At 42.4% G+C, this 24,667-nt stretch overlaps 1 protein-coding gene across 1 annotated transcript in view; it reads right to left on the bottom strand.

The window, feature by feature from the left end:
- Positions 1 to 24,667, bottom strand: part of CHRNA1 (cholinergic receptor nicotinic alpha 1 subunit) — a 116,824-nt gene that overhangs the window by 16,351 nt on the left and 75,806 nt on the right. Inside the window, exon 8 of the mRNA XM_085645251.1 lies at positions 8,561 to 8,800. Within this exon, the coding sequence (XP_085501377.1) occupies positions 8,561 to 8,800 (240 nt within the window). The remainder of the gene's footprint in view (positions 1 to 8,560; positions 8,801 to 24,667) is intronic.

Genomic DNA, 24,667 nt, shown 5'->3' with positions numbered 1-24,667 from the left:
GGAGTGGAGGGAAGAAGAGCAAAGTAAGGTTGTTTTGTATCGTCTTACCCCCCATTTCATCACAGGGAAGTCTCAGTTTGAGCTGTTTTAAAAAAAGAAGACCCTATTGTCTGATGATGAGAGGCATGAAGAACGGAGAGGCCATGATAAGATCGGTGAGAGGGTGGTAAATAGGAAGGAACGTGAAGAGAAGAGGATGGAAGAGAGGAAAAAATGGTTTGATGGGAGGACACGAGTAGAGGTCACCAAAGTGCATGTAGGTGACTGGATAAGAATTAGAATGCCGGGTGGGAGTTGCAAATTTTCTGATCCCATCCATGTAGTGAAACTTTTCATGACTGCTGTAAAGACCTCAGATACCAGAGATACCAGAGTGTGGAATCCCAACAAAGTAGTAGTGGTGAAATATGGCAAAGAAAGAGAGAAGGAGAGTTTGGGAGAGTCTAAGCATTGTGTGAACAAAGAAGCTGAAGAGGAAAGAGAGGATATGGGTGAGAAACCAGCTATAGGAATGAGTAGAAGCAATGATAGAGAGAAAGTGAGTGTGGGTTTATAAAGGAATCAAAGAAAGGTGAAGACTCCTAATTTTTGGGAGAACTATGAGAGAGATGCACCACATGTCATTTTTATTCTATTAGATATTATATTGTTAGTTTATTTTAGTCTTTGTGAGCAATGTTTTAATGTTAGCTTTATTTTGTTATGTTTCATTCTCTTTGTGTAAGTATCTCTGGAGGGAGCTGTGTAGTATCTTGATTGCATATTGATAGGAAGTGGAATGCGAATATGGCACATTCTATTATTCTGAGACATCAGTACACTCTTCGATAGAAAAGTGGTTTCCTGTGGATGGGCAAGTATCTCCACCAGAATGCCACCTAGTCTCTTCCCTTTAACTTTTAGGAGGAGCTGTGCAAGAATTCCAGCCTTTGGGTGATTTGGAAATCAGAACTGTTTAGTTTTATGAGACAGAGAATTCTTCCCATTCTTCTTAACATACCATAGATTCAACAGACTAGCCTTTCTCTTACCCATCATTTTAAAAAAGTCTGTTACATAAATTTTCTTTTTTAAAGACTTAGGGCTACATGTACAAAGCATTTTGGTGGCCGCAAACGGCCTGATTCACAGAAATTGGCCCGTCTGTGACCAGCAAAAATGCTTTTTGGGATGTACTAGGCCCAAATTTCAGCTTGTTACCGAATCGTAATTTGAGTTTTGCGATTCGGTATTAGTAAGGGGCGTCTTGAGGGGGTCTCGTTCTAATACCGAATTGGAACGGTATGTATGAATATTTTGCGACCGAAATGCGGTCGCAAAACATTTGCATTTACTGTCAATTGAAAGTTGGTGGTAACCCATTTGCAGAAGTTGATCTGTCAACCACCAGCATCGTCTTCTCCCTACCCTTCGGCCACCAATCACAATGCAGTAGTAGTAGTGTGCTCCTCCCTCTCAAGGGTATTATTTTGTCCCCCCAACTCCACATCAGAGGGGGTTGAATTCCTCCCAGTGAGTGTCTTCTCCCATACTGGACCCTGTACTAGGTTCTAGGAACTGTCAAAGCGTAAATAAGCAAAGGTGTTCTTGTCCACAATTCATTCTTTAGGAAACGGTATTTACTTTGGTCAGATCAGTTCCTGACCTTTTTATAGACCTGTTGAGGGACAATGGCCATTGGATGGTTGGTGGGTTTTCTCTGTTTCAATAGCCATGTCCACACTGGTTCCCTTTACGCTTTAATGAGGTATTGGGATAGTGGGCCATCTGATTTTCAAGGACCCCTGGTTGAACTAGGCCATTAGACGCTCCTGTAGTTGATTATTTGATTAACATGGACAAACTGGAGAAATGATGGGGCCGAGTCACAAAAGCATTTATGAGTATGAGAAGTAATACTTCAGGAGGACTCTTACATGCATATGTGAACTGGCCCTAAGAATCTAAAATTGGAATAAAATGGGACTATTCAGGGAATATTCATAAACAATTATCACAAATAGAAAGGACTGTACCTCTTTGCACTTTACTAATCAGGGTGGATGTCTTGGGGTTGATTCACAAAGGCGTGTAAGATTAATTAAAAGAGTACTCCTGTAGTACTACTTCCCATACTCATATGATTTTATGAATTCGAAATATTCTATATAAAAAAGATAATTCTATTTAGTGTCATATAGCTCTATGATCCTTCAATGAAAGTAGTAATGTAATTGTGTACTTTAAATACCAGGGTTTTAATATATTCATGAATGTGAAATGTACAGTTGTTTTATATGGAGAAAAGGTGCCCCCCACGCCCCTCATTTTGTTTGTGTTTGGTGTAATTTAAAATATATGTACTGAATTTAAAAGTTACATTGAGCAGTTTTTTGCTGCTATCATTCATTGTTTGTTGAAAGGTGGGAGTTGCTATACATAATGGTTTGAATGCCCTCCTGAAGTGTAGTTATGTTTGTGTATGTTCTCCTCGGTAGGAGGATCTTGCTAACTGCCTCCACCCTTAAAATGAGTATAAATTATTTCTGGACTCTAGAGGCATATTCGCAGAGGTACAAAGTGCTTAATTCCTGCCAGCGGTTGCAGGAGGTGGGCACCGGTGCTCATTTTTGGCAACTGGACCCTATTTTTTTATCAGACTTTGACCTACAGCAAGAAAGAGAAAAACAAAAAGGGAGAAAAAGGATTAAGACAAAGCTGGGAACATAAGGAGAGAAAGCGGGTATGAAAAAGACCTTGGAAGAGTGAGATAAAGAGACTGCAGTTGTATGGTGGTGGAAGCCGGAGGCGTGGAGTGGAATCAAGACTAGGCAGGCTTCCTAGTCTGTGACCCTAGCTCTGGATGGCAGTGGGCTCCTAATGAAAACTCTGGGTCCTTGCACATATCATTTTTTTATTAATTAATCACCAATGTAGATGATTGCACTGTTGATAGAAAGTGATTTTATTCATAGGTTGAGTTGAAGAATTTGAGCGTGATTATTGCATGATCAGTAGCAAGCGGTGCCTGAGCCGGGCTGGTCAGTTTCATGAGTGTCAGCCCCTTGCTGCCAGGCATTCAGAGCCCCGTGGGCAACAGACAGACGTAAAAATCCTAGATATTGCTCCCAAGGCTATCTGAGGGCAGAGCCTCCTTTACTTGTTTAACTCCCTTAGCTGAGCTTACTGGATTAGTCTGACTTCTGAAAATAGCATAGGATCTCTACAAATGCGTGGCATAGAGGGTGAACTGGCAGCCTGATGGGTGACCTCCCGGGTCAAACCCATCCTGGGCCAGAGGGCTCCCGGCAGTCACCACAGCAGCTATTAATAATGTTATGTCATTCGTATTTACATTATATGGCGCACTGCTGTCACTGACAAGAACTCCTTTAAAAAAAAATTGTTTATGCAGTACAGACTCCCAACAAGGTGAGAAAAGAATTAGATTAAAAAACGCAAAGCCATAAATTAAAAGGACAAATGAAATGTTTATTATCTCATGAACCGTGAAGAGCAGCGGGAGAAATGACCAGGGAGACGGATTAACAAAAAAGCTCAAGTTAAAAGCAGGGAACGCGCACACCTTAGATGCCCCCTCCCCCTCGAAGAAGGATCCACTCGCCACTCCCAGGCCATGGGCACCATAGAGGGTAAGATGGTCATGATCCCCCGTCACTAAAACCGAGGGCCACAGACAAGCCCTATGCTGTCCTTATAATGGAGAGGTGTGAAGGGGCGACACGCCAAGGTCCGAGCCAGGACGCAGCCCGAGGAATGGAGGAGCATGGGGCACAGTCCCCGATGGCTGCAGAAAAAGGCACTGCCATGTGTTTAGGTCCACCATCTGTCTGAAAATGGATCATCGTACACTTCCATCATATACTGTCCATAGTATACTTCCTGTATACACTGTTGCCTGTGTATATCATAATAACATGCTATATAATATCATTATGCTATTTCTATATTCTTTGCCCTCACTTCCCGCCAATATTCTTTGTGCTTACATCCCGCTAATACTGGAAGATTACATCTACGCTGTTAGTTCAAATTGCACATCTCTCATACACACCATTGTATCGTTTTCGTTTTTGTATTTAGACGCAGGTATCTGTTTCGTATTTTATATGCAATTTACGTACTCTGAAGTCCTTATGTAATGTAACTGTTTTTTTTGTAAAGCGCTCTGACACCTTCGGGTAAAGTACGCACTATATAAAAATGCATGGATAAAAAAAAAATAAGGCCGATGAGCTATGCACTGGGTGACTGGAAGGTCAGAAACACCTTGATGTATTTTGCCTGGGGTTCCTTCATTTTGTGCTATGTCCCTGGGCGGTTAAATCACTAAATATTTAAAAAGACAAAAAGAGAACGACCCAGTTGACACACTCAGAAATCCATAGATAAGAGCAGCAGAAAGGGGACAAGGATTACACCAAAATAATCCAACCCATCAAAATACTCATGAAAAAATTCAACCTCTTAATCTAGAATTTGTGAGAACTCTCACTAATTCATTAAAATTATCACAACGACCCCATCCATTGCCAGGCCAGAAATTAACCCATAATTAATGGGGGAAATGGTTACATGCAAGTGATGTTACTCAGTCTAGTGACCAAATAAAACAAAACATTTTTGGGTATCCTCTGCCCCATTTGTTTAAAAATAACCTTCCCATCGATCTACCAAATTGATTACAAATTATAGCCATTGTGTAACCCTCAGAGAGCAATGTTTAATTCACAACTCCTGGTGGCCCCCCGCCCTGGGCACCGCACCCAAACCGACAGACCACGCACGCAACCTGGGCTTCATCCTGGACTCCTCCCTCTCCATGACCAGGCAAGTCAACGCCGTCTCCTCGGCGTGCTTCAACATCCTACGCATGCTACGGAAGATCTTCTGGTGGATCCCCACCGAGACCAGGAAGACAGTCACCCAGGCCCTCGTCACCAGCCGACTGGACTACGGCAACGCCCTCTACGCCGGTACCACCGCCAAGCTCCAGAAGAGACTCCAGCGGATCCAGAACGCCTCAGCCAGACTCATCCTCGACATCCCACGAAACAGCCACATCTCCGGACACCTGAGAGACCTGCATTGGCTCCCTGTCAACAAAAGAATCACCTTCCGTCTCCTCACCCACGCACACAAAGCCCTTCCCGACCAAGGCCCGAGCTACCTCAACAACCGAATCAACTTCTACGCTCCCAAACGCCACCTCCGATCAGCCAGCCACGCCCTCGCCGCCGTCCCCCGCATCCGAAGAGCGACAACAGGAGGAAGGTCCTTCTCCTACCTGGCCGCCAAGACCTGGAACTCCCTCCCTCCCGACCTGCGCCTGACCCAAGACCACCTCTCCTTCAGGAAGAAGCTGAAGACCTGGCTGTTCGAGCAGTGACGGCACCCCCCCCCCCCCCAAGCGCCTTGAGACCCTACGGGTGAGTAGTGCGCTCTATAAATGCCTTGATTGATTGTTTCCACAAAGAAAATAAACATTACCTACCAAATGTTGCTCCAAGATCCAGAATCTAAAATGAAATATTCACTAGAGGCTGCAAATGATGTTAAATATCGGTTGACTCCTACAAGCCAAAGCGGCCTGAACCCAATTCTTCTTCCCCTATTGAATGCCAGAAACGTCCCTGCCAACTTTAAGAACAATCTCACTGTGCGAGGAGGAGGCACAGCCTTGAAGGGGTGGGGCCTCATGCCGAGAAGTACCTACAAGGCATTTTTGAACTCAACCCCTCCCCCAAACCTCCTCCTCCCCCCAGAAAAAAGCTTACTGAGACTGGTGCCAATTTCCTGGGGTGTTTTCAAACCCCTTAAAGGACATCAGCAGTTCAAAGTCTCAGAAAACGAGATGGAAAACCACTATTTACAGTAGTTTTCAGCTTGTTTTCCCATCCACCATGTGATATCAGCGGTGCAGAGCAGGAATATCGACGGAGAAATATCGTGAGACATAAATATCACCGCAAAAATAGCATGGGGAAGAAATATCGACAACAAAAACTATAGTTGACAAGAATAGCGACTGACAGGTAAGTAATATCGATTACAAAAATATCGTTGTAATATCGTTTACAAAAATATAGTTGACAAAAATATCGATTTACTAATAATGTTATGTATTTTAGTGTTTTTAATGAGAATAGTTTGTCATTTTATTATATGTTTTAGAATTTTAATTGTTATTAATTTATTTTAAGTTTAATTCTGCTTTTTTAGTTCCGTAGAGGGTGGTGGGTTTATAGGGGAATAGGGTGGGAAGTAATTTAATTATATAGATTTAAATAATAATTTATAGTAGTTAATTTTGTTTTTTTAAATTAGAATTTGCGTTTTTATTTCCGTAGCGAGTTGTGGGTTTATAGGGGAATAGGATGGGAAGTAATTTAATTATATAAAATGTATTGAACAATTAATGTGTTAATTGATTAATTAATAATAGTTTAATAATTAGTTGTTAATTAACTTCAATAAGTCAATTAATAATTAATTATGTTAATTGTTTCATTAATTTTAGGTGTGTGTTGTGGTGTTTACATGTGTAAATGGTGTGAATGGTGGTAAGTAATTAATTTCTTATTGATTAATTAATAAATAAATTAATTTTCATTAATTAATTAGTAATTATTAAATTTAGTTGTGTAATTAATTTTAGGTGTGTGTTTTGGATATTATAGTGTTAAATAATGTGTAATTAATTATTTTTTATTATCTTTGTTAATAATATATTTAAATTTATATATTAATTATGTTATTTTTGTAAATTAAATGTAATAAAAATGTTGATGGTTTTGTTTTTTATTGTTTTGGGATCCAACGTTTTCCCTACTGTTGCGCTCACTGGAGTGGGAATAGTAATTTTTACCCCTCCGCAATCCAACGCTTTCCCTACTGATAAACTCACTGGAATGGGAATAGTAATTTTTACCCCTCCGCTATCCAGCGCTTTTCCTACTATTGCACTCATTGGAGTGGGAATAGTAATTTTTACCCCTACGCTATCCAGCGCTTTCCCTATTGTTGCACTCACTGGAGTGAGAATAGTCATTTTTACCCCCTCGCTATCCAACGTTTTAACTATTAATATTTTTATTTTGTTATTAAATGTATGTATTATTTTTTTTAAATAGTTTAATGTGGTAATTAAATAAAGAATATTTTATTTTATTTAAAATTATTCATATAAGTGTTTATTTTATTTTTATATAATTTAAAAAGTTTATAAATTAAATAAAGATAATAGTTAATAAAATGTATTTAAGTAAATATATGTATATGTACACTTTTTTGTGTTTATATTTATTAAATTAAGTTTATTTGTTATAATTAGTTAAAATATATATTAAATTTAATGTATTTTATTAATATTAATATTACTTAATTCGTTTAAGTTATGTTATATTTTAAAGTCGATATTTTTTACATCTATATTTTTTAAATCAATATTTTTGAGTCGATATTATTGTACATACCTGTTTAAGTATAGGGAGCTGATATTTTTGTAATCGATGTTTTTACATCAATATTTTTTTCATCGATATTTTTCACATTGATATTTAAACATGGAACCGATATCAGCACCTCACAGTGTGACCGTGTGATGGGAGCCAATATCGTGTGTCACACGGTGGTATAGTTTGAGTTGGCAGTTATGCAGAAAGATCCAAAAATGGCAATGCTCCAGCAACCCTTCAAGTGACATGCTAACCCTACCTCATCGCCCAAATGATTACCGTGGTAGACCTGTTTGCAGTTTAGAGATGTCTTGACCACTCACTTGCTCTTAGCTCTTTTACCATCTTAATAGACTTAAACTATATGGACCAGCGGCTAGACAGCAAAAAAGGAGGTTTTTATAAGACTTACTAAATAAATAAATCTATCAAACTGTTGATAAACAACGAAGCGTCTTTTTTCATGATTTTTAAGTTTCTCTGGAATGTTTTCTACTTGGGCATCACAGATACGCCAGTTAGTGCCAACAAACGGTGTGCCATGCTAGAAACTATTCAAATATTTAATCGGCATTGTATGTGCTATAGTGAGCATGGCGTCTGAACAGGTAAGGCTAGAATTACCTGGTAAATTTAAAGGCAATTGAATTTCGTTTTTCAATTTTATCAATTTCCAAATACACTGGGGTTAAAAGTGGTTCTTCTCATGGTTATGTTAGAATGCCTAGCACAGTTTAGAAGATGCCCTTTAAATAAGGCGCTTACTTGTCAAAGTGTGCAAGACTAGCCGGGACTGTATGGTGGGATTAATGAGACAAATCCACGTACCAGTTAAAATTTTAATTTGATCGAAATATGAGAATTTTGCATATATGTTTACCTTAATTTCCTATACATCTGTGATTTATCAAGGACGGTGAGAGCAAAAACCAATATTCTTATTGAACTAGGTCCCCAACAACCCTGAAAAAGTAGTACCAGTTTGTGCACTGCTTGTAGGATCAATTCATTTGAATAATTTCCGAGATTGTAACCGGAGTCTACACAGAGCGGTGAATGGATTAATAAATGAATGCAACAATCGAGCAGCACGTGCATCTTACATTGCTGGACTCCTGGTCCGATTTCATTGTCTCGGCGATGTATTTGACGCCCTCTATGGCACTCTTCACATCTGGATTTTTCGTGAGCGGTGAATCATAGGTCACTGCAGCTGGTCCGGGCTTCCCAGAGATTTCAGAGATGTCAATGTCTTCCGTGAAAATCCTTTTATTGTGCTTGCCTTTGGCCGGGCGTTTCATTGTGGAGAAGAACATCACATTTGGGATGGTCTCAATAAAAATCTGGAAAAAACAGATTTTACGGTGATGTACTAGATTGAATTACATAACACATTTCCATTATAGCATTGATTTTTTCCCCACATTCTGTAATATTTGAGCAAGGATGCATGTCAGGCTGATATTTAATGTCCGTTTCGCAATTTGCGAGTCACAGAAAAAGGCAAATTGCAAGTCGCAAACACTGAGGGTCGTACAGCTGGCCCTCAGCTACTGAAAGGTTTCCAGGTAACTATTGTAAAGGGGTTGCCACTACACAACACCACATGTGATGTTTTATTGTAACTTTTGCTCGGTCTGACCTAGAATCAATATTTTATTTGCAGTGGCGGCTCGCAGAGGTAACGCTGTGGGGCAGTGAGGTGGAGCGGGGGCGGGGCTGGTTGGGGGGTAATGGAGTCCGAAATACGACAGCAAAGGTGAACGTAAATAAATATCTGCCGTCGTATGTCAGACTCCCCCACTCCCCCAGACTCCCCCACCTTGCCCCGCCCCTTCCCGCCTCACCGCCCACAGCTTTACCTCTGCGAGCTGCCACTGTTTATTTGTTGAAATCTGGGATACAGCAACGATGGATTATGTGGAAAGTGCAGTATCTTCTTGAATTATGGGGAAGATGTTGCAGCTGCAGGATTACTTAATCCCAGAGCCCTACTTACACTTGTATGGCCCTCTGCTGAAGTGCAACAGAGAGCCAAGGGGACTATGTATCCTTTATAGGTTCATGGTTCTATGCCGGTGTGTATCTCTGCAAAACTCAAAACTGGGGCCCTGATTTGGAGTGCGAAACAAAGCATCACTCAAAACTACACAAGCATACCAACAAACCATTGAGTGATAGTGTGAGATTTGGAGAAGTGGGAAGTGGCAGGGCAACGGAGTGTTTGAGCACAAGATCCATTGCAAATATTTACATAAGTTTAAAAATGTGCATGCAAAAGTTGTACATTTTCCAACAGTCAATGAGCAATTGAATGTTTACAGTGCCAGTAACGATTAGTAAAACGTGTTGTATTTTTCTTAATTGTATTTTTTATTTGAATCATAGTCTCTGAAAACGGTCAACAAACATCAAATATTGCATATTACTTAGTAAAACACGTAAAAGTGGGCAGCAGTCAGCCCCTGATTCTCCTCTGGCTCTGCCAAACGTTTTCTCTGTTTGGCAGAGCTGAGGGATAGAGAAGCGGGGCAGAATGTACCCCTCCTTCCATTTGAGGCTCCAGCTACACTGAGGGTAATGGGAGGAGGCTACAGGAAAAGCAGTCTGTGTGCCCTTGATCATCTACTTTCTCTGTCTCTCTTATTCCCCTGCACAATCCACATCTCCTGGGTAAGGGAGTGTCAGAAGCTGTGGATTTGGACATTGGAAAGTTGACAGCAGTGGCCCTATGCAAGTGTTTTTATGCTGCTGCTTCTCCATTGTCTTCAGTGGTGCCTTCAACATTTCTAAGTTCTAATAAACATTGATACATCAATAATGCAGTGCCTATTATAGCCTTATAGCCCGCGGGCTATACCGGCTATTAAAGGCCCGCTGCAGCGTTAAAGGCCCGAGCCGAAGGCGAGGGACTTTATCAAAGCTGCGGGACTTTAATTGCCGGTATAGCCCAGCTACGAAGGGCTATAAGGCTATTAGAACATTCTGCCACTAGAGGGCAGAATGTTCTAACAAATTAAACAAAGCCTTCAGGGAGCGCGAGGGGATTGAAATCCGCTCAGGCTCCCTGAAGCCTTTGTTCACAGCCAGAGCTTTGAACAAAGAAACATTGGAATGTTGGAGCCAGCCGGGCTTATACCAGCCATTATAAGCCCGGAACACTCCATTGTTTTCAATGGAGCTTCCAACATTCCAATGTTCTAATAGGTATAGAGCATAGGAATGCTGAGCTCTCCATTGAAGACAATGGAGTGCTCCGGGCTTCTAATGGCTGGTAGAAGCCTGGACCATCAACATTCCAATGTTTGTTCACAGTAACAGCTGTGAACAAAGGCCTCACAGGGCCCAAGGGGATTTAAATCCCCTCCGTGAGCCCTTTGTTTTACAAATTAGAACATTCTGCCATCTAGGGGCAGAATGTTCTAATAGCCTTAGAGTCCACCATAGAGGGCTCTACCAGCCATTAAAGGCCCGCTCCTTTGTTAAAGGCCCTCGCCTTCGGCTTGGGCCTTTAATGCTGGAGAAGGGCCTTTAATGGCTGGTAATGCCCACTATGGCGGTCTCTAAGGCTGTATTATACCTAGTCCTAAAGAGTCAGGAATTCAACATAAATTTGCCTCATTGCAAATGCTGCTGGCCAAAACATACATAGCAATCCTCTGGTACCGCCCCAAGAAGTCCTATAATAAAGTGTAGGAGAAAGATTGACTGGAATTGGCTTTGGCTGAGGAAAAAAGGATGTGCGTAGTCAGGATAGATGAAAAGATCATTGATAATGTAGCCATATGGTTCGACATGATGAAGTCAGTGTCAGGATTAAATGTGGATAGGACCCCACAATAGTACTTTAAGATACAACGTATTAGACACCCCTGTGAAGGTGCTAATATTGGAGCAATTTAAGTGAATCTGATTAGACGTGTCTGAACAAGGCAAAATGATACTAGTTAATATTGAATGTGGTCAAAATACACAAAGATGTCTGGACACTACGGAAGAAGCGCTAGAGAAGCAAGTATATGCATGTTATTATTTCTCTTCACTCTTACTTTTCCTTACATTTAGGATGCAAAGCGACAAAACTAATATAAGGTGAAAACAGTATGTATATGTTATTGTTGAAGTATTGGTAAATGTCGTATATGAAAAATATCCTTAAAGTTGCAAAACAATAAATGAAGATCTTTACATAAAATAAACTTAGGGCGTGAACATTTTCGATGTACCAGTTTTAGCAAAAGACAAAAAATTACAAGTGGCAAATCCTAAACCTTGATACGTTGTAGAGTACTGTGATTGCCTAATGCTCCTATTCCTTACTACTTGGAGTACTAGTGTTCCTCGTCACATTCCTGGCTTTCCTCCCTCCATTCCCTTTTGAGCCACCCCCAGGGTTTAGGGGGTTTGCATTAACTGTTCTACCCGTGGTGCCTTTTCATTGCAGACATGAAGAGGAGGGGAGACTATACCTAGGGACCGAGAAATTGCCTCACCTAGGGGCTGGGGGTGACCTCTTTTTCTTATTTAGGGTTAGGGAAGTTAAATCCTGTCTTTTGAATGAGGCAACTGTTATTTGGCTAGGACTGCAATAAGGATGAAAGACAAGGAGGTAATGCACTTTTGCATTTTGTGGGAAGTGTAATTTATATTTTCAAACATTTATCTGCTTTATTCAGTGCTGCTGCGTTTTTAACGACCAACTTAGATGTGCTCTTATTTCACAATATGATATGTTATGATATGACATGAAATGGCATGACATCATGATATGATATAATATTAGAGTTCATGTTTAGTATCAAGGGCCATATTATGGAAGTGCCCACTTTACATACCCCCAGGGAACTTTGGTATTACAGAAGGAGCAGCAGACACTTGTGCGTCCCCTTCTGTAATACTTTTAGCGCTATCTTCAGACGGCGTTCCCTCACTTGCATGTGGGCGTGGCCCCATGCAAATGTGGTAATCCTTTTGCCTGCGCTGTATTATAGATGTGGGTGCAGAGGCAAAGAAGCTGTCAAGAGGCGCACTAACAGAGCGCCACCTAAAAGTGGGAGCTCTCTCAGTGCACTCCCTGATGGCAGCTATCTGGAGGGGCTGAAGGGGGGTCCCATGGACCCCCCTAGACACTCCTTGCAGGCAGGTGAAGTCACTCACTGCACCCACCTGCAAAGTGATCTCTAATCCCTCTTAAAAGTGCAGGCGGGTTGCCGCTTGCGCTGTGAAACACAAAGCGGCTTCAAAGCAGCCTCTCTGTTTTTGCACATGAACGTCCTGCCCTGGGGGGCAGCATATTCCATGTAATATAGCGCATTTTCCCTGTTTGCGCCCGGCGCACTTGTTTTAAGGTGTGCCAGGCACAAACAGGGAAAGTGTGCCCTTTACATAATAGGGCCTCAGATGTTAAAGATTTCGCGGAGTTTGCACTTGGTCCAACATGGTGTAGCGTGGCAGTCATGATGTATGTTGTAGTAGATCAAACTTTAAGTCAGATTTCCGTTCTGCCTAGTCTTCCCAACCCATACACGGCGCTGACATGACTGTAGCGGTCTAGTTGTTACCGCGTCACGCTGACGTGACGCGGGCAGGCACGTTGGCGCCGGATGCGCGCGGAGAGCGAGCGCGGAGCGAGGAGAGAGAGAGCGCGCCGCAGCGAGGGACAGAGAGTGTTGGCCGGCGCTCCTCGGAGTAACTGCTCATTCGCATGCAAATAAACATAGCGGAAAGATCACACGTGTCTCGAGTGTTCATTGAGACGACGTTACAGTGGCGACGAGGTCGGGATAGAAACCAGACCGACGGGGAAGCACAGCAGAGGGCAACACTCCACGTGGCCCCCACGAGTTGAAGTAAGACACGCTACCAGGCCATCGGGCCCCAAACAGAACACAGCACAGGCCGCCTGGAGTGGGGGGAGTCACGGGATACGCCCTCGCCAACCGCGTAGGTCGATCTAAGGCACAGAGCAACCGAGGAGCGTGGCAGTGCCACGGTACAGTAACCGAACCACATACAGGCCACAGGGACGACGCCGTCCACAACCGCCAAAAGCACACGAGCCGCCTTCGCACGTAATCAAGCACAGAGAGCGCTGCACTGGCTACCAAAGAGGAGGAAGTGGGGTCCAGTGACAAGAGCCCCCAGAGGATCAAGCACACAAGAAACAACGACAACACCCCAGGCAGCCCCCCGAGCAAAGCCACCGACGAAACAAGCACCAAGGAAGTAAAGATGAGTACCCCGGCAGGGTATGCGATTGCACCGGTGCAATTCCTAACGAAACCTGGTGAACCAATGATGAAATGGGAGGACTGGAAGGAATACATAGACAATTTCATAGGGGTCTTGGAGGACGAGAACGAAGAAAAATTCACTCCTCAGAGAAAAAAACGCATCCTGCTACTAAATCTAGGGCCAGAAGGACTGAGAATATACAAGAGTTTAGTACCCACGAAGAGAGAAGACACAGACGATGATGTGTATGCGCACGCGGTGGAGGACCTAGATGAGCGATACCGCCCCACCGTCTGTGTTTCGGTAGATAGATATAACTTCCAGCAAAGGAAACAAAAGGTGGGGGAATCCATCGAAGAGTATGTAGCAGCACTGAGGAAGCTAGCAGCCCCGTGCAGGTACGCACTGTGGGAAGACGAATTTATAAAAGACCAGGTGATCATGCACACCACCAGTGCAAACGTGCAAGACAAGCTGTGGGCGAGTGGGGACACCACACTCAAAGAAGTAATGGTCATAGTGAAGAGGGCAGAACTCTCAAAGAGGTGCGCCGATGCTACCAGGAAAGAGACGGTCACCCCAACCATGGTGAACAGGATACAGGAGGGAGATCACCGCAGGGACCAGAAAACCAAACCACCCATAGCCAGAGGGACCAGCAGATGGCAAGGGAAACAAGCGGACAGCGAGAACAAGAAAACGTGCTACAGGTGTGGAAGTTGGTCCCACGAAGCCCACGACAGACGTTGCCCGGCCTTCAGAGCCAAATGCATGCACTGCGGTATCATGGGTCACTACGAGAAGGTGTGTCGGAAGAAACAGCAGAAAGGAGTGGTGAAATATATGGACCAAAGCACAGAAGACCAGGAAGAAGCCACGGAGGAAGAGGTGGTCACTGTCTTGTGTATATACGATCAGGTATTGAGCGTGGATGCCAAGAGATCAACCAAACCGGTCCTAGAGATGTCCATGGGCGGCATAACCATCTCAGTCGTGGCAGACACCGGATCCCCATTTACCATCATACAGAGAGCAGTGTGGGTAGAACAATTCCAAACCAAGTTGGGCCCTGGGCTGGAGAAACTAGACATACGACCGGTAACATATAATGGTGATCGCATTCCCATGCTAGGTTTCCGACGTCTACTGTTCGAGTTCAGAGGCCGATCAGCGTGGTGCAAACTGTATGTGGCCGAGAAAGGACCCTCCGTCCTGGGATGGTTGGACCAGGGCGACCTGGGCATAAAACTCGACCCAGGGGGGAAGGAACAGATCCTGCTCACAGACCAGGAGGAATGGCCGGACATGGATAGATGGAAGAAGAACTACCCAAAGGTGTTTGGGGGCACAGTAGGAAAAATGGAGAAATTTCAACACAAAATAGTACTTAAGGAAGGAGCCACACCAGTAGCACATAAAGTGAGGAATGTGCCCATTGCAGTAAGGGAAGCTGTCCAGACAGAACTCCAAGATCTGGAGAAGAAGGGCATCATAGAACCCATAACCTGTGCCGAATGGCTGGCGCCTTTGGTGGTCGTGATGAAACCCAACGGGAAGGTCAGGCTCTGTGTGGACTTGAGAGAACTCAATAAGAACATAGTGGTGGAGAAATTTCCCCTTCCCAAGATAGAGGAGATGCTGGCGAGAACCAGAGGAGTCCAGTGGTACTCCACCATCGACCTTACATCAGCTTACCACCAGGTAGCTCTACACCCGGACAGCAAAAGTCTCACATCGTTCATTACCCCGTTTGGGTGCTACAGATTTTGTCGCATGCCGTTCGGGCTAGCCTCGGCGGCGGCCGTCTTCCAGAAGATGATGCACCAACTGTTCAGAGACTGCAAGGACGTACAGTACTTCCAGGACGATATACTAGTGATGGGCAGAGATAGGAAGGACCATGACCGGACACTAGAAAAGGTATTACGGACACTGGAGGCCAAAGGTCTCACGGCGGAATGGTCGAAATGCCGGTTGGGACTGCAATCGGTGACCTATTTAGGCCACGAAATAGGGCAACAGGGGATCACACCCAAGATGGAGAACGTGAAAGACATCGTTGAAGCACCGTCCCCCAAGAACAAGGAGGAGGTCAGATCATTCCTGGGGATGGCGGAGTACTACAGCAAGTTCGTGGTACAATTCGCATCCAAGACCTACAACTTGAGGAGGCTGACCAGAGAAAGCACGGTGTTCCAATGGACACCGGAAGCCCAAGCGGAATTTGAAGTCTCAAACAAAAAGCAAAGGTGCACCACACTTTAAGGAGGAGGGGAAGATACTAATATAATTCATTCCCGACATCAAGATTATTCAAAAAGGGTCATTTTTTATTCACAAAATTTACAATAGTTCTCAATTAAAACAATATGCTATAAATACAGTCTGTTCTGGACAACACAGCCGACGCGTTTCGTCCTTGAAGCGGACTTCTTCAGGGCTGTTTGGACACAAACATATAAAAATACATAAGCCTTTTGTATAAAAAACAGAATTTACAAAATGTACAAACATACATATACAAGCCACACCTATATGTGCTACAAACTACTTAAATAACACTTTTTAACACTTTTTTGGAGGTGATTTTTCATTTAATTTTTTCATTTTTCTATTTTAATCATATGACCTCATATCACTAGTTCATGAGTTTTTCTAATTACTGAATAAATACATAACATGTGAATCATCCTATCTAATTACAACATATACAGCGCTATATTGTTGTTTTATATAATGGAATAGGATCCAAGTTCTGATTAAATTCAAGTGTGTAAAGGTGATGTTTACACCAAACAAAACAGAGGAGTGAGAAAGGGAAACAATCAATTTACAGAAGCCACATAAAGGTTTATCGGGGGGGGGGGGGGGAGTTACAAACAGGAAGAATAATAAATTCCTGATGCAAAGGTCAGTCATTAATATATTTATAGTATCTCTATCGTTTTCATTCCCAGGTTGGTGGTCCTATGCAGTTTCATATCTGGCTAATAAAAAGAGTATAGTAAAAAAAGTATAGTAAAAAACTTAATAGAGTTCATTGTGGGCCTGGCAGAAAAGACGGATAGGCGTTAATAATAGATGATTAATAATACCCACCATATATTTTAGGCGCACTAGTTGTTCAATTTTAGTCAGCAATAACAGGAGTAGTGGCAGTCCAAATGTAGCAATGATGGGATTCCCCAGATTCTTGTATATGCCGAAACTATCTAAAAGCAAAGAGAGCTATAATCGTCAGCATTCATAAATGCTATGCGCAAAGAATTCGACCTCCAAAGTAAAAATTGCCACTCAAGGTTATATACTTACATATGGGCATAAAAGTCTTATAAAATCGTTTTTTTGATTTTATTATTATAAGGAGAAAGGAGGATGATCATGGTACATCATTCCAAGTTCCTTCAGGTGTACTCTTGTAATATAAGAGAAAGAAAGGTCCTCATAGTCTATAATAAAGAATAAATAGGTTGTAAAGCAGTCCTATGCTGGTATAATACAAAGAATTAAAATCATAATGCACCATGAACAGCACCACCCCAGAGTCCTATTAGTGATATATATAATATGTAATTCCTACTCAGTTTGTGCAAATTTTCATGGTGTGGTAAGGCAGTCAACACCAAGAATAAATATGTAAATCTAAGGTCCTGTGAATAGCTAACGGCCAGGAAACATGTGAATCAAAGCCGCGAGCTGCCGAACTTCCCAACCCTACAAGCCGCCAATTCTATATCAAGTTAAGTATGGGGAAACTTCCCCCCATATCCCGCTATGTATATTCCCTCCAGTTAAGAATCCAAGGTGATTTGGGCACAATTGGGACAGAAAATAGATCGAATTTTTTATTAGAAATGGAGAGACTACGACTGGGGGCAAAAGTAACATCAAAAGATCAAAAACCAGAAGGGGGGGGAGGAGATGGCAGGAATATAAACAGAACCAGCAAAAAAACAAGACAAGAACCAGTGGGCAGGTTGACTCGCTCCAAGAAAACAGGAAACTAGATGATATTGGTGCCTCTGGGTCTAAGGAACTTATGATAGTTAACCTCTCCAAAAAAGTATTGACAGCTGATGACATTTCTGTATTAAGCAAGGGCCTAGGATTCTGCCCCAATCAAACGGGTAATGATGTTGATGTTTTTGTTGATCTTTCGAAATTTGTACGATTACTGAAATTGAAGGACCATTTTTCCCGTAATCCATTTGTATGTACAAAACCATCTGAGGAGTATGTTCCACCCTCACATACTGTAAATGAAATAAATATTTTGCAAGCAATGATGTCTGTCGAGTATGAAACCCCTATTGAACTAGAGTTGATTAGAGATGAGTTGGATATTTCAGAGGATGTGTCATTGGACAGTGGTCTAAAAACTAAATCCAAATACATTCCACATGGTACACACCCTAACATAGACTTGTTTAGAGATAAGGTCACTCAGGGGCTTTACAAAATCTGGGAACATCCGACCCCTGGGAACAAGAGAAAGTACAATCTAACTGCAGGCGAGAATGAGGCACTGAGGGGATTAAAAACTGACACGTCTATAGTCATCCGTGAGGCAGATAAGGGGGGGAATGTCGTGATCATGGAGAAAACAAGCTATATGGGTGAGATTGCACGCCAGCTATCGGACACTTCATGCTATACAAAACTAGCGGGTAATCCAATTAAAACTCTGGGTGTGCATATCAACATGAGATTACTGGAATGGAGGGACAATGGTCTTTTAAGTGAAGATGAGTGCAGATATCTGATGGTACAAAAACCCACCTCCCCGTGTATATATATATTGCCTAAAGTCCACAAGGGAGGTCCATTTCCACCTGGACGCCCCATAATTTCGGGGGTAAACTCACCCACCGAGAGACTCTCTGAATATGTGGACCATTATATTCAACCATTGGTCCAAAATCTCCCAGCGTACATCAAGGACACGAAGGACATATTGGGTAAATTTGAGGGCCTAGTCTGGTCAGAAAACCTTATGTTTGTCACACTGGATGTGACTAGTCTCTATACGTGTATCAAAAAAGACTTTGGAATCCAGGCACTACAACACTTTTTGGGTCAAAGAACAGCGGACCATTGTTTGCATAATGAGGTTCTTCTGGAAATGACGGAGATAATTCTATCAAAAAACTTTTTTCTGCATGATTCAGAGTGGTTCCATCAGATCCAGGGAACGGCCATGGGCTCCAGGTTTGCCCCTGCTTATGCCGGGCTCTTTATGGGCTGGTTTGAGCGGGGGCATGCTTGGGGACGCCACGCGGCGAAATGGATGGAAAATGTCATTTTCTGGGGCAGGTACATCGATGACATTATTATGTTATGGGATGGACCTGCCCCAGACCTTCTGGAATACTATGCTTATCTAAATGAAAATCCATTCAACGTGAAATTCACAATTGAATATAACAGGGAAACCATTGATTTCCTTGATGTTACTTTTTACATCCATGATAATCAAATTCAGAGTCGCACCCACAGAAAAAAGACTGCATGCAACAGTACGTTGCATTTCTCGAGCGCGCACCCTAATCATGTAATAAACAACATCCCCTATGGGGAAATGATCCGGATGCGGCGCAATTGTAGTATGGAAAGTACTTTTCTTCAAAACATTAATGAAACAGAACAGCGTTTCCTTAGTAGAGGCTATCCTAAGGCAGTTTTGGATAAGGCACATAAAAGGGTATTGAAGATGCCTAGGGTTGATACCTTGAAGTCAAAAACTGTACAAAAAGAAGACAAACCCCGAATCTCCTTCAATACACAATTTAACAACAACAGCAGTAGAACTTACAATGTTCTACGAAAGAATTGGCACTTATTGAAGGACATTCCAAGTCTACAAGGAATAATCCCTGAAAAACCTAGAGTAACCTATAGGAGAGGACAGACTTTACGTAACAAACTATGTCCAAGTTATGTTACGACTCCTAAGCCTCAAACTTGGTTACCCCCCATGACAAAGGGTTTCTACACATGTAATGAATGTAATGTGTGTAGATTGGGCAAAAATAAGACCAAAACATTCTGCTTTAACACCAATCGTACATATGAGATCAATCATATGATTAATTGTAAATCGATGTTTGTGACCTATATCTTGGGCTGCCCATGCAATAAGATCTATGTGGGCAGCACCAAGAGGCCACTCAAAATTAGAATACAGGAACATCTAAGAGCACTTCGGAAGGGTGATCTAAGATACCCCTTAACCTATCACATGCAGGAAAACCATGGAAACATGGAAGATCTCTGGTTCATAGGAATAGATCATATCCCCACTCACCCAAGGGGTGGAGATAGGGAACTGACCCTTAGAAAAAATGAAGCTGCATGGATATGTAGACTCAAATGTGTGGAATTGGGTCATAATAGCGATGATGAGATGCATTATTTTCTTTAGTCATTGCATTGGTCCCAGCCAAGGCTATACATTCCCCGTACTCTTTGTTTTTATGAAATTTCTAACTAAAACTCATGAGAATTAGGAAAAAGGTGTATGTTTCTAAGAAATTCAGGCATCCTTAACGAATGCTCTTACGAAATTATTATATGTTGAAAGCTGAATGTGAACTGTCTATTCTAATTTGTCATGGAAATATTTTTTGTTATTGGACGCCTCACTGCAAATGACCAGATGTGACTCTTCTATACTCATTTATCAAGAATATACTCTTGTTATGGAACGCTTATTGAAGATGACTAAATGTGATCTGTATATATTTTAAACCAATGTATACATTGGGAGAGAAAATTAGAACAGTTGTCCGTTTCGAAATGCTCTCTTTAAAGCTGGCTTTAAATCTAATAAATGTCATGCCAGCCTTTCTATATGTACCTCATTGTAAATAATTCCCGGGTTTGGTTTAATATGCACTATCTGGCTATATACTCCATCATAATGTATAATTTTACAATACGCTAATGTCATAATACTTTCGTAATGACATTTCATAATCACCGTAGAATAGAAATGTGCCGCTTTTTTTAATTGTTGACGTCATAAGATATATATGATCCATAGCCTACATTGGCTTAATTCACAATTCTTGTCTATGGCCCGATGATATCTTGACCTGTTTCAAGATGGCGGCCATGTATGATACCTGCTACGGACTTTGGACTGGTACTCCACTTTGACCTCGATCCAATTGGGCATATGGTTAATTTCGTGTGCATATTATGCACACAGTGGGTAGTGCCTGATTGATAGACATAGCACTAACAATAATATCGGATCAAGAATATCACTGACTGTTTATATCTATCCCCGTTCCAAGATGGCTGCCACATATGCGGGATGAGTGACGGGTCCGTATGTTCTATTTTTCACCTAAATCCATAATTCTTAATAGAAATATAACTCATCTCGAGTTTGCTATGTATCTTGCGTGGGCACAATAGGGATCACAAACATAATACTGACAATAGGATCGCGGTGTTTTTTTGATACTCCATAATGGCCGCGCTTTTAGACTACATCCCATTTAAAATTTGGGAGGACACTCAGGAAGCGAAGCATGATTGATTCCAGGTGCTCCCGTAAATGGCTCGTCATCACGTATATTTAAGACATGGACGTGGCTCCTCACCTGGTCTTCACCTTTCCTGTTGCCTGTCAGCCGTTACCAGCGAGACCGCCGGGAGTCCGTCATGTCCGTACTCGGGTAGGTTGAACCATGAAATTCACCTTGGATTCTTAACTGGAGGGAATATACATAGCGGGATATGGGGGGAAGTTTCCCCATACTTAACTTGATATAGAATTGGCGGCTTGTAGGGTTGGGAAGTTCGGCAGCTCGCGGCTTTGATTCACATGTTTCCTGGCCGTTAGCTATTCACAGGACCTTAGATTTACATATTTATTCTTGGTGTTGACTGCCTTACCACACCATGAAAATTTGCACAAACTGAGTAGGAATTACATATTATATATATCACTAATAGGACTCTGGGGTGGTGCTGTTCATGGTGCATTATGATTTTAATTCTTTGTATTATACCAGCATAGGACTGCTTTACAACCTATTTATTCTTTATTATAGACTATGAGGACCTTTCTTTCTCTTATATTACAAGAGTACACCTGAAGGAACTTGGAATGATGTACCATGATCATCCTCCTTTCTCCTTATAATAATAAAATCAAAAAAACGATTTTATAAGACTTTTATGCCCATATGTAAGTATATAACCTTGAGTGGCAATTTTTACTTTGGAGGTCGAATTCTTTGCGCATAGCATTTATGAATGCTGACGATTATAGCTCTCTTTGCTTTTAGATAGTTTCGGCATATACAAGAATCTGGGGAATCCCATCATTGCTACATTTGGACTGCCACTACTCCTGTTATTGCTGACTAAAATTGAACAACTAGTGCGCCTAAAATATATGGTGGGTATTATTAATCATCTATTATTAACGCCTATCCGTCTTTTCTGCCAGGCCCACAATGAACTCTATTAAGTTTTTTACTATACTTTTTTTACTATACTCTTTTTATTAGCCAGATATGAAACTGCATAGGACCACCAACCTGGGAATGAAAACGATAGAGATACTATAAATATATTAATGACTGACCTTTGCATCAGGAATTTATTATTCTTCCTGTTTGTAACTCCCCCCCCCCCCCCCGATAAACCTTTATGTGGCTTCTGTAAATTGATTGTTTCCCTTTCTCACTCCTCTGTTTTGTTTGGTGTAAACATCACCTTTACACACTTGAATTTAATCAGAACTTGGATCCTATTCCATTATATAAAACAACAATATAGCGCTGTATATGTTGTAATTAGATAGGATGATTCACATGTTATGTATTTATTCAGTAATTAGAAAAACTCATGAACTAGTGATATGAGGTCATATGATTAAAATAGAAAAATGAAAAAATTAAATGAAAAATCACCTCCAAAAAAGTGTTAAAAAGTGTTATTTAAGTAGTTTGTAGCACATATAGGTGTGGCTTGTATATGTATGTTTGTACATTTTGTAAATTCTGTTTTTTATACAAAAGGCTTATGTATTTTTATATGTTTGTGTCCAAACAGCCCTGAAGAAGTCCGCTTCAAGGACGAAACGCGTCGGCTGTGTTGTCCAGAACAGACTGTATTTATAGCATATTGTTTTAATTGAGAACTATTGTAAATTTTGTGAATAAAAAATGACCCTTTTTGAATAATCTTGATGTCGGGAATGAATTATATTAGTATCTTCCCCTCCTCCTTAAAGTGTGGTGCACCTTTGCTTTTTGTTTGAAACTGTTAGGTCCTTTTGGACTGGCATTGTGTCAGTGGGTGCGACTCAGTGTGCACACTCACCCTTAGCAACTGTATAGGGAAATGAATATGGAAGGGATAGCAACTTAGGTGCTGGTGTATAGAGGGTTCCACTGATCTGGTATTTCTAATACCTTTCCTTTATGTACGGAATTTGAAGTCATCAAAAAGGGGATCCTAGAAGCAATACCACTCAAGGGGTACGACCCACAAGGCGCCACCATACTCATCACGGACGCCAGCGACAAGGGGTTAGGCGCTGTACTCATGCAAGACCGAGGAAGTGGGGACATGGAGACAATAAGCTTCGCCTCCAGAGCACTGACGGAGACAGAAGGCAAGTACAGCGTCATTGAGAAGGAGATGTTGGCGGTAGTGTGGGCCATGACGAGGTTCCGGCAGTTCCTATGGGGTACCCGATTCCTGCTCAAAACGGACCACAAGCCGTTAGTGAAGGTTTTAACATCGTGCGGACACGCCAGCGCCACACCCAGGATATCGAAGATGTCCCTAAAATTGTTGGAATTCAGATATGACGTGGAGTACATCCCTGGAAACAAGAACCGAGTGGCGGACTACCTGAGTCGAGCGGCGGCCATGGAGCCGGGGGAGGAAGACCCAGCGGACAGAGGAGAGATGGTGGCTCTCATCGGGGACCAAGAGAAGATCATCAGCATACAAGAGTGGACTGAAGCTTATGAAGAAGATGCTGACCTGATGGAGGCAAAAGTGCACATCACCCAAGGGTGGCCTGATAAGAAAAAGGTGAAAACCAACCTCAAACCTTTTTATGAAGTGAGAGAAGAACTGACAGTGGGAGACGAGGGCATATTCATCTACCGAGGAGACAGAGTAATCCCCCCCACGAACCTCATCAACAAATTGCTGGACTTATTACATGAAGGCCACCTTGGCATTGGGAAACTCAAAGCCAGATCGAAACAGAACTACTGGTGGCCAGGCATGGACATGAGAGCAGAGAGACACGTCAGGGAGTGTCCCCAATGCCAAGGGGCTGACAAAACGTTGAGGCCATTACGCCCGGCACTGGGAAAATTCGACACTCCCTCAAACCCATGGGAAGAGTTGTCGATAGACATTTTAGGACCGGTGCTGGATGACCAGAGCGTACAGAAGTATGTGTGTGTCCTCATCGACCGTTATTCCAAATGGCCAGAGATAAAAGTGAGCGAATCCATGGACACGGAGAACATCCTGGAGTTCCTATCGGAGACATTCACCCGGGAGGGAATTCCCAAGTCCATCTTGAGCGACAATGGGCCCCAGTTCACATCAGAAAAATGGAAACAGTTCATGGGGAGAAACGGCATCTCGGTAAAGCACACGGCCATATATCATCCGGCAGGTAACGGTCTAGTGGAACGATTTAACAGGGTGGTGAGGGGGGCCATACAAGCGGCCATCACCTGTAACAAAGACTGGAAGAAAGCGGTGGAGAATATGGTATGGGCCTACAGAATAACACCCACAAGCACGGGGTACAGCCCGTTTCAAATATTGAGAGGACGTGAACCCTTCACGCACGACAACAGAATCTGGAAGGAGAAGGTAGTGACCAGCGAATGGTCTCCGGCGGTCGTAAGAGCAAATCTGGAGAGGGCACAAACCATCTACACCAATAACTACAATAAGAGGAGGAGTGTGAAGGACACTCG

The sequence above is a fragment of the Triturus cristatus genome, chromosome 3_1, assembly GCF_964204655.1.
Source record: "Triturus cristatus chromosome 3_1, aTriCri1.1, whole genome shotgun sequence".
Taxonomy (NCBI): domain Eukaryota; kingdom Metazoa; phylum Chordata; class Amphibia; order Caudata; family Salamandridae; genus Triturus; species Triturus cristatus.
This window is presented reverse-complemented; position numbering and strand designations above follow the sequence as displayed.